The sequence below is a fragment of the Zingiber officinale genome, chromosome 3B (assembly GCF_018446385.1).
Source record: "Zingiber officinale cultivar Zhangliang chromosome 3B, Zo_v1.1, whole genome shotgun sequence".
Classification (NCBI taxonomy): Eukaryota; Viridiplantae; Streptophyta; class Magnoliopsida; order Zingiberales; family Zingiberaceae; genus Zingiber; species Zingiber officinale.
This window is the reverse complement of record NC_055991.1, coordinates 84392484-84404868: the sequence shown is the minus strand read 5'-3', so window position 1 is coordinate 84404868 and position 12385 is coordinate 84392484. Positions and strand designations below refer to the sequence as shown.

General features: G+C 35.9%; 1 protein-coding gene across 1 annotated transcript; it reads right to left on the bottom strand.

Annotated features, from left to right (window-relative positions):
* Positions 1–517: 517 nt before the first annotated feature.
* LOC122056686 (RING-H2 finger protein ATL32-like) lies at positions 518–1424 on the bottom strand. Its single transcript, XM_042618756.1, has one exon. The coding sequence runs from the start codon at positions 1206–1208 to the stop codon at positions 795–797; it is 414 nt and encodes a 137-aa protein (XP_042474690.1). The 5' UTR covers positions 1209–1424; the 3' UTR covers positions 518–794.
* Positions 1425–12385: the final 10961 nt, after the last annotated feature.

Below are 12385 nucleotides of genomic sequence, written 5' to 3'. Positions count from 1 at the left end.
ATTAGGCATATGGTCATATGCAGTTTGAAATTCAGTTGTTGTGGTTTATTACGAGGGATTTTCTTTTCAATGGATAGCCAACGTAAGAATATTGGCTGTCAGGATGATCAATCTATGCACTTTTTCTATTTAGTTGATGGTTAATAGAAAATTTTCACGAGATAAATCGTTCAGAATTAATCAGATTGATTCGTGATGCTAATTAAAAAAAACAATCCATTATATGAAGCTCTGGTTAATATGAGATTCAGAAAAGTCAGGTCATAGTAAGCCTATTATATATAATGATTATTTTCATAATTCGAAGTCCTCATAATAATTTTATCATTGCGTTAAATCTAGATTTCAATCAAAATTAATGGAATTACGAGGATCAAGTTTGAATTTTTAAATAAATGTTTTAGAGATTGACTTTTGAATATGTTTTGAATTTATTTGATAGATGAATTACTGAAAAGATGTGGATCGTAAGATTAACTTGAAAAATAATAATAATAACCCATGCAAATCACTCAGCTGAAATTATTTAATTCCACTACAGCTGCCACAATCACCAACAGCGACGTTATTTCTTTCTCAAGTCGTTTGTACATTTGACATTTCTACCCAGAATTTTAAAAAAAATACCCAGGATTCAATATTAACAAATAAGACGGCATGATTTACAAAGTTACAGGACTAAAATATAATTCTCCAAATTCTGTGAGCTAACATGAGAATTCCCTGAGGCGGGGTCAAAGTAGCCTCTTTGTCCCGTCGTTTGGCCTTCCACGACAACCAAGAGACGCCGTCTTTTATTCCGGCAGCGGCGGCGGCGGCGGCTTTGTGTCGGCACGGCAAAGCGGGCAGAGCGAGTGGGAGCGCAGCCACTTGTCAATGCACTCGATGTGGAAGGCGTGGCGGCAGGTCGGCAGCTGCCTCACCATCTCCCCCTCCGCCACTTGGCCTAGGCAGACCGCACAGTCGACGGTGGCGGAAGCGGCGCCGTCTTTGCTTTCGCCGCGGCCGCGGTACACGAAGCTCGGCAGCGCGTCAATGGTCGGCTGACTGAGTCCGGCTTCGCGAAGCGCCAAGTCGTCGACCTCGCCGGTGGAGGCGCTGCGCCGGTGGCGGACGCAGCTCCTGAAAAGTAGAGCGTAGAGAAGGCAGAGGAACATGCAGAAGCCGAAGATGGCGACGCCGCTGTTGTGTACCAGGAACGAGGACATGGCGAAGATGCAAACGACGAAGAGGGATTTGATTCGGAGATGGTCGAAATCGATCGATCTGTTGCATTTTATATTCAACTTGGACTGTATTTGATGTTGACTATCTGGCCACACATCAGGGAAGAGGGAAGATGGTCGACGACGAGCAGTGGGTTCAGGGAAGGAGACAGAAAAGGGAGAGGAGAGGAGAAAGAGAGGGGGAAGGTTGCTGTTGGAGAGGATGATGAGGGGACATGGGGAAAGAAGAAGACTTCTAGCTTAGGATCTCTTTCGTTGAAAGAACAGGTTTTTACCTAACCGCGTAACTAAGTTTGCCAAATGTCCATTTCATGTATTAAAAATTATCAAATGATGTATGGGATAACAATTTTACCTTCCTGTCTTTTATCTTGTGGTTGTCGCGTGTATCCGAATTGAAATAGAAATCTGAGTCATGTTTGATTTCTCTTCACGATGGGCATTCGAACCAATGCTAACAGTCGGTAACAGTGCAACTTCTTCGTCAAACATAACAGTGCAACTTCTTCTCAAACATAAATCTAAATACCATGCCATTTTCAACATTGTGTTTCTGGTTCCCAGTACAATGTAGCAATTCAACAAAGATAAACGACCCTCCCCTCTCCACCATCGAAATCCTAACTATCGAAACACGACCTTCCTCATGGCAATCTCCGATTGGAATTGTCGAGCGAAATTTAGGTATGTTCTTTTTTTATGTCAGTGCTCAAATCATACGATAGGGTGAAACATCCTTAAAACTAAAGTTTTATACTTTGGTTAGTTGTAAATCATTGTTTGGGCAGTTCTAAAATTCTCGACATTGTTTCGACCATTATAAGCATTTAAGAAAAAGTCCAAAGTACCGACAACATTTAAAATTCTATTAAAGACGAAACTTTTCACTATGATCATTCAAGATATATAGGTTTTCTTCTATTAGATTTTAGTTATCTTTTTTCCTTTTTTTTATTGATTAGTATTGCCAATTAATAGGAAAAGTAATATTTTTAATTTTTAGATGTTTATTTAACTCTTTAAATAAAGATCTTAATTTTATTTTTATCTACAAGATAATTGTTTCTATAAGGATAAATTCTAAAAGATTTATAATACAATTTCAATAGGATATATATTTAATCATCTATTAACTTCTTCTATTCGGTTATTATATAAATATTTTAAATATATAATAAAGGGTAAAAATAATTTTGAAATTTAAAGGGTAAAAATCATTTGAAAATAGTTTTGAAAATTTTTATAAAGATAAAGGGTAAAAATAATTTTGGAATTTAAAAATTTTAAAAAAGAAGAATTTTGAAAAATTAAGTTTGAATTTTCTTATTCTTGAAAATTTTAAAATTGACATTAAATCTCCCCCTAAAATTGAAGAGTACCTAAAAGTCCAAACATGATTTTAAAAATAAAAAAATATTCTTATGATGAAATATCTAACCATCATACTTAACTAACTACCACAAGATAGCAACTGCTGATTCAAGATGGTCAATTTGAGCGTTTGGTCTAACTAGTTTGTTACTAGCTAGAGTACTTAAATTGATCAATGTATTTTGTTTAAAGCTCATATTTATAGTGATGCATTAACATAAGCATCTGAAATCTTAGGCTAAATCTTAAGTATCTTACACCGTTCTATGTTTCAACAAACACAAGCAAGGTACCCTACTGTGCTTGTGAGATGTTAATTTCTAAGACTATAGGAACATGCAATTCTATGGTAAGTCCTAGGCTACTCCGAAAAGATAAAATATTTTGAACACTATTTTGAAAATAAATTTTGAAATGAGAATTTTGAAAACATAATTTTGAAAAACTAATTAAAAATTTTCGAAAATAAAGAAACTTATTCTATAAAGCATATGCATAAATCAATTGAAGAGTAGATTAAAAGTCACATAAATAAAAAGTACCCATAACTAACAAATATCAAATACATGCATAGTCATAAGTGTATCAAAATAGGTATCTAGTCCCAAAAGTCACTTGTCCTCGTCATCATCTGTAGCACGAAGATAATCAAACATTCTACACTGCTCCCTATCAAAAGCATCAGCTCGATCAGTCATCTCTTGCCGAAAATTTGCAATTTGTCCTTGGAGGAGTTATACTGATCGATTATCTTGGTTTCTAAGGAGTTGAACCATCCAAAAATATTGTCTCAAAGATGACTAAAGAAATCACTGGTTGGTGGAGGAAGGTGTGTAAGAGCTGCCCTGAGCAGCATCGAAAAAAGGTGTTAATGCAAATCTTGGATTAAAGGGCGGTTGATGATGCTCCTCAACTGCAATCGGCTCATCCTCAGCTTCATCTTCCTCGGCTATAGGTGGAACATATCGTGGATGGGTTCGCTTGTACACAAGTCCCTCTTCACTAGTCCTAATCCCAACCAAGGACAATTGTCGAATCCCAACAAGATCAAAATCAGATAACTCAATTAGTTCACCCCGATGAACTGCCCCTAGAGAAGCAATGTAAGTAGTGAGGACATGGCGCTAGATCATATGAACTTTATTCGAAGTGTTGTACCCCGAATAATAGATAATATATTTGAACACCCAGTAACTCAAGTCAAAGTCAAGTCGATGCCTCAGTGCATACACTAGAAAAAGATGCACTGGACGTAGAACCCCCTGATCTCTAGAAGATAGAGGGCAAATGCAAGACACAATCATCTTGTAAAGGGCATTGTCATGTGAACTTAGTGGTACGGTTGACATCTTTTTGGGACGCGTCTCCTCAAAGAAGTTAGCGCACATGAGATCAAAAGTCAAATGAGCGAAAGGGGTGGGTAGGATGTCAGGAAGGGAAGCACTAAAAAAGATGGGATTAACAAAAGGTCGAATTCGTAAAAATCTGAGAAACATATCAAGGTCAAATAGCATTTCTCTAGTTGTGACTCTAGTCCTATAGTGATGAAGATCAATTTCACATAAGTTATGGTAAAACTTAGAACACAGAATAGGATTATGTGCATGTCGACAGAAGACAATACTGTCAAGTTAAAAATGTTGCGTAATGTCGATGTCCTTTGGACAATATGTTTGATAGAATTGAAGGTCAAGACAACGAGTTCCTATCACTTTAAATTTTTTATATTTGAAAATGATTAACTTAGATCCTTAGTTGAAAATCTAGGGTCTTGGTTGGGATTTAAGGAGCTAGTCTCCCTTTGTACAATTGTACGACTCTTTTCACTATAGTTAAAGACATGAAATAAACAAATGATAATTTAAAAAAGAAAGGAAGTTTGGATAGAGATTAATGAGGCATAATCGTGGTATGAGAAATGTTGTAGGCGGCGAAATAAGATTGGAAGGTGGAGAAGGAGAAGAAGGTAAGAAGAGGTCCAGATGAGACTCAGCTTCTGTCTAAGTATTTGTTTTATAGACCTCGATCGGTCGACCGATAAGGGGTTCGGTCGACCGTCCCTTAAAACGCCGCGTTTCCGACCAACCATATGTAGGCGATTGGTTTTTGATCGATCGATCTGATTTTTCAGTCGACTGATAAATTGATCATGGTAGATTTTTTTGAGCTCTAGATGAGGTTGAATTTAGGTTTTTGGTCAACTGAATATGGTGTTCGGTCGACCGAACAATTAAAGATAGGTTGAATTCTCACGGGTGAACTTATGTTTTCGGTTGACCAAACAAATTTTTAGGTCGACCTAACAAATAATTGCTCGACTTAGTCGATTCGGGACGCGATTCAAAGTTAAATGATGAGTTTGGTCGACCGAATCGGGCGTACGGTCGATTGAGTCGATTTTCTTCTTAAGTATTAATGTTTTATGTTAATTATTAAGTTATCAATGACTATATTAAGTTTTAAATTACCCTTTTTAAAAAATATTTGTCATTAAGTTTTAAAATAGTTTTTTATTTTAATTAAGTTTTAAAAGATTTTTAATTAAGTTAAAAAAATAATTAATTTTTTTTTTAAAAAAATATTTTTTTAATTAAGTTTTTAAAAAGATTTTTAATTAAGATTTTTTTTTTAAAAAAAAAAGTTTTTAAATTAAGTTTTTTTTTAAAAAAAAAAGAAAAAATATTAAGTTTTAAAAAGATTTTAAAAAAAGTTTTAATTAATTTAGATTAAATATAGAATTAATGTTTTGATTAGGTTTACTTAATTTAATTTTAAAACTTATTAAAAAGATTGTTTAGCGCATGTTAGATTCAAACTTAATTTTGGTTAATCAATCAAGTTTCCTAAGGATAAGTTTTCAATCAGTGGCGAGAAATTTGACTTTCTTGTATATCAACAATGGACCACTTTGCGAATACTTTCCAAATTAGTCCTACCTAAAAAACTTAATACTAGATTTTGATCTAACTAGCCCATGTTTGACTGAGGTAGCTTCGGTCAGATCTACTAAGTTTAGTGCACCAGGTAAAATACACAAGATTCAGTGTAGACATGCCTTCGACAAGACTTCCTTGGCATACTATCATCCCAATTTATTCCGATACTATGTTATGAGGGTTTGGTAAACCTTTTTAACTAACAGTTCTAAACTAAGCAGAAAAGTAAATCTAATCTTAAGCATGCATAGTTGATTAATCAAGTTGGTTGAACAATTTTCTTATTTATTCCCCCTGAGTCAAACTCCACCCATGACGATCGGTCATGGCTGGTCCCAAGCCCGGATAAAGGATGAGGGTTGCGTTAGGTTGCTAGCCAGTGTCAAAACTATGACAAATATTCAACGAATGGATCCATTAAACTATTGTGCTAATGCAAGGTTGTTCTCCGGAAAGAACGTGTTGCAGGGTCCGACTATAATGTCTCGACAAGGACCGCTACATCTCCTAAACTCGGGTGTAGTGCTAAATATGCAAGAGTTCGCGTTACATGGTACATGGTCCAATTGTAAAGTCTCAGCAATGCCCACTACATCTCCATGAGAACTTGAGTGTAGTGTTAAATAGGCAAGAGTTCTCACACCATAGGTTGGATAAGAACAAATATGATAGGAAAATTAATAATCTAAGATTTGGAACATGGAACATAGGTGTTGGAACCCCAAGGTTATTTTGATGTGATCAAACAAGTTAATTTAGGTCCTGTTTGGTTTAACTCCTATATCTAAGTGTGCAGGAGCTTAGGAGCACAGGAAGCCAAGCGGAAGACGCGGCTAGTGAGAAGGACGACACAGAAGAGAGCCGATGAGCTCGGTGCGTCCGAGGGATGAGGTGTCGCGGAAGAGTACACCGATGGATGAGAAGAACGTATGCGACGTTCGAGGGACGAGAAGCCGGGGAGGAAGGCTACTCAAGGAGAAGGCCGGAAATTAAGTTCGGGTGAGCCCTATTCCAGATATTCTGCTTGCTCCTTCTTGGTCCATTGATATTCTTCTTTATCTTTTGGAGCTCAAAACCATATTTTAATATTAGTAATAAATCAAAATCCATTTTGAAAAATACCTCCATCTTTCTTCTCCAAATTCTGAACTCCCCCTCAAACTTCGGTGGATAGATACTTGGTCCGACCATCTCGCTTCCGTCGGAGGTTAGTCCTTCTGAAGTATCATGACTCTGATACCACTTTAAGGTCCCTTGTGGCTGGCTAGAGGGGGTTGAATAGCCTGAAATAAAAAACAAATACCTTTCTCGAACTTTATAGCTTAATGAACATAAACACTTGTACAAAAATAGTAAGCAAATTAAAAGAAGAGAGACACAGAGATTTTACTTAGTTTACAATCAGAAGATTGCTAATCCAAGATATTGAAAATGTCCACTAAAGTCTCCTTTAGGCTAAGAAGTCTCTTACAGTAGTTAACGCACTTAATTATAAAGCTAAACTGAAAATAGATCATTTACAAGTGTTAATTTTTTTGCTTGTGGGATTAGGACTGTATTTATAGCCCTGATCGGAGCACCTGGAAGGGTTCTAGGCACTTGGACGTGGATAGAATTTTATCCGCGTTGAACCGAATTGAAACAGTAAACATTTTGATAAGTTTTCTGGTATGGGTCAAGCGCCCAAAATAGCTGTGGGTGCCCGGACCAGGGTCAACATAGAATTGACTTCCTGTCCAGGTCTTCCACTCCAGTTCCGCTCTGGGTGATTTCGGTCATCTAGAAAAGGGCTCAGTCGAACCCCTTTTCCAGCCTTCTCAAGCAGTCTTCCACTCTGGCTATCCTTCAGAATCACCACGTGTTTCCTGTTAGAGTGTATACTAAAAGCCTAGCTTTGTATAAACATTTATTTAGAAATAAGAATCACATTGGTTAAATGTCTACATTTATGCTAAGTGTAGTTGTTTAATTAATTTGTATTGTAGATAACATGGTGTGTGGTGTCACACACAGAAGTTCATGTTATCAGTTCCTTATAAATTATAAATAGTTGCTATCGACCAAGATGGAATGAGACAAACCATTGGAGTGGTTGTAGTGTAATTTGGTATTAGTTTATCTTGACTAATAAATTACACTAATACACTATGAGTGTATTGAGCAGGATCATTTGAGGTAGTTTCTTTTTATATTAACTATATAAAAGAATAATACCTCTGTTATTATGGAAGTGTGTACTCTTAATCATGATATAATAACAAGCACATATACTTAATATTTATTTCTTTAATTTATCAAAGGGTGTGATTTAGCTTGTTAAATCAATATGCCCGATAAGTTGGGAAATGATATTATTTATATGGTGTGTTGTTGATTATAAAATGAAACTGTGTCCTAGTAATCTAGGTTGATGATGTTCCCTTGAGGAGCTCATAAGGATTGTCATGTAAACCCTGCAGGTGGACCTAGTCCGACATGACAATGAAGTTGAGTGGTACTACTCTTAGAGCTAGATATTAATTAAGTGAGTTGTCAGTAACTCATTTAATTAGTGGACATTCTATATCTTAAACACAGGGAGACTAACACACTCATGATAAGAAGGAACCCATATAGTAATATGGGATTGGTGCGGTAGTACAATAATAACTCTTTAATGGAATGAGATATTATTGATGAACTTGAGTTGGGTGTTCGGGGCGAACAGGGGAAGCTCAAGCTCATCGGGAGACCAAAACCAATTCCTCCTCTCGGTCCCTATTGTATCTTTTTATTTATAAAGTCTTATATCCACCAAACCCAACTTCTTACCCACCTTAAGGTGGCCAGCCAAGCCAAGCTTGGAGCCCAAGCTAGGGCCTGCCAAACCAAGGTTAGATGGGTTCAACTTGTGGCTGGCCCTAGCTTGGAGTTCAAGCAAGGGTGGTCGACCACATTCACATTGAAAGAGAGTTTAAAATTATAAATCTTTCCTTTTATATCTTTCTATAAAGGATTATGAGAAAGGTTTGATATCTTTCCTTATTTGTAGTTAAAAGGAAGATTTTAATTTTTTGATAAATTTTAAATCTTTCCTTATGTGGAAGCCATGGTTTAAAAAGAGAGTTTACAATTATAAATATTTCCTTTTATAGCTTTCTACAAAGGATTAAGAGAAATGTTTGATATCTTTCTTTATTTGTAGTTTAAAGGAAGATTTTAATTTTTTATAAAACTTTCATTTTTGAAACCATCACATGTTTTAAAAGAGAGATTTTAATTTATAAAACTTTCCTTTTATAACCAACCATGAAGGGATTTAAAGAAAGAAATTTTTTAATTAAAATTTTTTATCGGAAATAATTATGGAAGTTTTAATTTTTTGTTTAAAACTTTCCTTGTTTGGAGGACAAGGTAGAGGCCGACCATTAAAGGTTTATAAGGAAGTTTTTAATTAAATTTTCCTTTTTAGACATTGGCAAGGAATATAAGGAAGTTTTAATTATGTTTAAAACTTTCCTTATTTGCCAAGACCAAGGAATATAAAAGAAAGGGTAGAAGTGCCTCACCTTACAACACATCTATTATTCCTCTCCTCTCTTTCTTGGTGGTGGTCGGCCCTCCTCTTCCTCCTATTCTTCTTCCTTGGTGGCCGGCGGCATCTCATCTCAAGGAGTTCAAGGTGGCCGATTCTTGTTAGAGGAAGAAGGAGAGATAGGAGGTATTGTTTCTTAGCATCCCTTGGAGCTTGGTTGGTGGCTGAAGTTCTTCATCTCTAGGAGATTGTTGGTGGCTGAAACTTGGAAGGAAGAAGAAGGTTTTGGTGGAGTCTCATCTTGGTAGATCGTCACCCACACGATGTCCAAGATAAGAAGAGGAATACAATAGAAGATCGTGAGGTCCATAAGCTACAAAGAAAGGTATAACTAGTTGTCTTATTCCGCATCATACTAGTTTTCTTTGTATGGATTTTGAAATACCAAATACAAGAAACTAAGGATTCTAGGTTTCGAATTTATGATTCGATTTTGTGTTTTTTTTTTATCTTGTGATTTGATTGTTCTTAGTGGTTAAACTTAGGGTTACTATAAGGAGATTAAATATTGAATTTCGTTAAAAGGCTTTATCTAGGAAGTGGTGGATACTCCCATAACCAAGAAGGCCTAGTGCCTCGCCATGTTTAACCTGGAAGTCGATCTCTGGAATAAATATTTAATCAAATTTGTAACATGGGTGGATTTGGATTAATACTGTTAAGCATCGTTTGTGATCCAAGTCTAAACCTCTAAGAACAGATAAGTTGAATTTGAAATCAATAATGTTAAGTTCTGTTTGCGATTTCAAATTTAATTTCTAAAGAACACAATAGGTTGTTAGGGAAGGTTTGGGACTTGTACAAAATTTTTGTACAGGGGAACCAGTACGATATTCTGAGTAGCAACCAACAATTGGATCAGAGCTAGGGTTTGCCTCTGTGTGTTTGGTTTTCAGTTTAATTATGCACATGTCATACATATTTTAGACATGATAATAGTAGGATGTGCAAATAGATTTAACTCTGTGGTTGCAGGCATCCTAGATCCAACTATTATGGCCCTAATGTGATTGTGTGTGATTGGACCCTCGGACATGTCGAGGGCATTTTATGTGTGTGCATGATTATATGTATTAAATACAGCAGGAGCTGTGTTAGTTTTAGGATTTTACATTTTTGTTTCGATCTAGATTACATGTACATTTCCTTGTGGAATATAGGATCGATATATGTAAAATTCTATTTTTGTCGTGGATTGTATCATTGCGAGACATGGTGCTATTTGAGGACCAGAGGTACAACGGAAAAGGAAGCTCGATGGACGCGACGACATGTGCCCTAGGGCTGGCGGCAAGTTTGACGACTGCTAGGGCTGATGACACACAGAGGATTGTGATAGAAGAGGTCATAATTGTTGAAAAATTATTTTTCCATATTTATTGCTTTTTATTTGTTGTGATGTGTGCTTGCATGATAAAATCCTCATCTTAAAAAAACTAAGTGGGAGAGAGATTAGTAAATAAATTCCATGGTCTCCATTACTGGTTTGTAAGTGATGCAACAAACTTACGTGTTGGCTCTGAGTGCCTCCCTCCACAATGGATGAGTTTGTTTGCGAATCACTAGATCAAACTTCCTTTATGGATGGTTATAGAAAATTATTTAGGAGCGTGTGATGTTCTCCAACTAAAGGGGCACAATCTTATTTAATGGACTAAGTATCAAGTAATGGTATATACTTAGGCGTATTTAATAGTATCCTCCCCAACGGAGTCACTGCTATTATTTGTGTTACCAAAGGAAAACCAACTATTAATTTGTCATAAAGCTAGGTAAAACCCCCTCTTACAAATGTTTGAATTTGTATACATCCACACTAACGTGGCATACAAAATTCATGGTGTTTGAGATAATTTAAGGTTGACAAGATAATTAATGGATAATACCCTCCTCTTACAAATGTCTGAATTTGTATACGTCCACACTAACGTGGCATACAAAATCACGATGTTTGAGGTGTTGGTGAATTTAAATGTTTTGAGAAATCAATATTATTTTAAATTCTAAAGTTTTGACCAAATATTTGATCAAAGACAGACTAACTATTAATTTTATTTGTCATAAAGATAGGTTGACAAGATAATAAAATTAATGGATAAAATCTCCTCTAAAATTGTTTGAATTTGTATACGTCCACACTAACGTGGCATACAAAATTCATAGGGATTTTGAGGTGTTGGTCTTGACCAAATATTTTTGTGATTCTTAGGATTTCAAATGTTTTTGAATCCCCTAGCTGTTATACTATAGAATAGACTTAGTAGTCCCAATTATAATGATTGAAAACAAAACTTGGACAATAAGGTGGACTGTCCTTTCAGAACTAAGAACAATAAAGGTGTATTTTATTCATTAATTGTTGAAGCATGTTTAGTGGTATTATCTACCGGTACCTGGTGTGTAGATACGGGAGCCGCTAATCATGTCTGCAATTCATTGCAGGGGCTCCAGGAAACCCAACAACTATATGAAGGGGAAATCACCGTTCATATGGGCATTGCTGCAAAAGTAGCAGTTGTTGCAGTGGGAGAAGTTTATTCTCTGATAGGAATAAAACATGGATTTTGAGAAATTATTTTTACGTACCAAGTTTAGAAAGAAATTGATTTCAATTTCTAAACTATTCAAAGAACTTGATATTCTGTCTCTTTTGATAACAGAGTTATTATCAAGAAAAATAGGGAAGTTATCTGTTCTGGTACGTTAGTTGGCAATTTATATATTCTAAATTCAAAAACTCTCACGATGCAACAAATGAAAATTAATAATACATCTTCTAACACTAATAAGAGAAAGCAACCTTCATAAATGAACCAATCATATCTTTGGCATCTAAGGCTAGGTCATATTAATTTGAGTATGATTCAAAGAATAATAGCTGATGAACTTTTGGGTTCATTGGTGTTGGAAAATTTTCCAACCTACAAATCTTACTTGTAAGGAAAAATAACCAAGAGACTTTTTAAGTCTAAGGGGTATAGAGCCAAAGATGTGTAGGAATTGGTTCATTCTGATTTGTGTGGACATATGACTATCTAGGCAAGAGGTGGTTTCGAATATTTCGTCTCTTTTATAGACGACTATTCGAGATACGGGTACATTTACTTAATACGCCGCAAGTCTAAGTACTTTGATAAGTTCAAAGAATACAAGGTTGATGTGGAGAAACATCAAGGTAAAAGTATCAAGACACTACGGTGAGATCGTAGTGGCGAGTACCTCTTAAGAGAGTTTAGGAGTCACTTATCAGAAGTCGGGATTCAATCCCAACTGTCTGC

Excerpts from the sequence above, each read along its gene's own strand:
- LOC122056686 (XM_042618756.1), bottom strand. The coding sequence starts at position 1,208 with ATGTCCTCGTTCCTGGTACACAACAGCGGCGTCGCCATCTTCGGCTTC.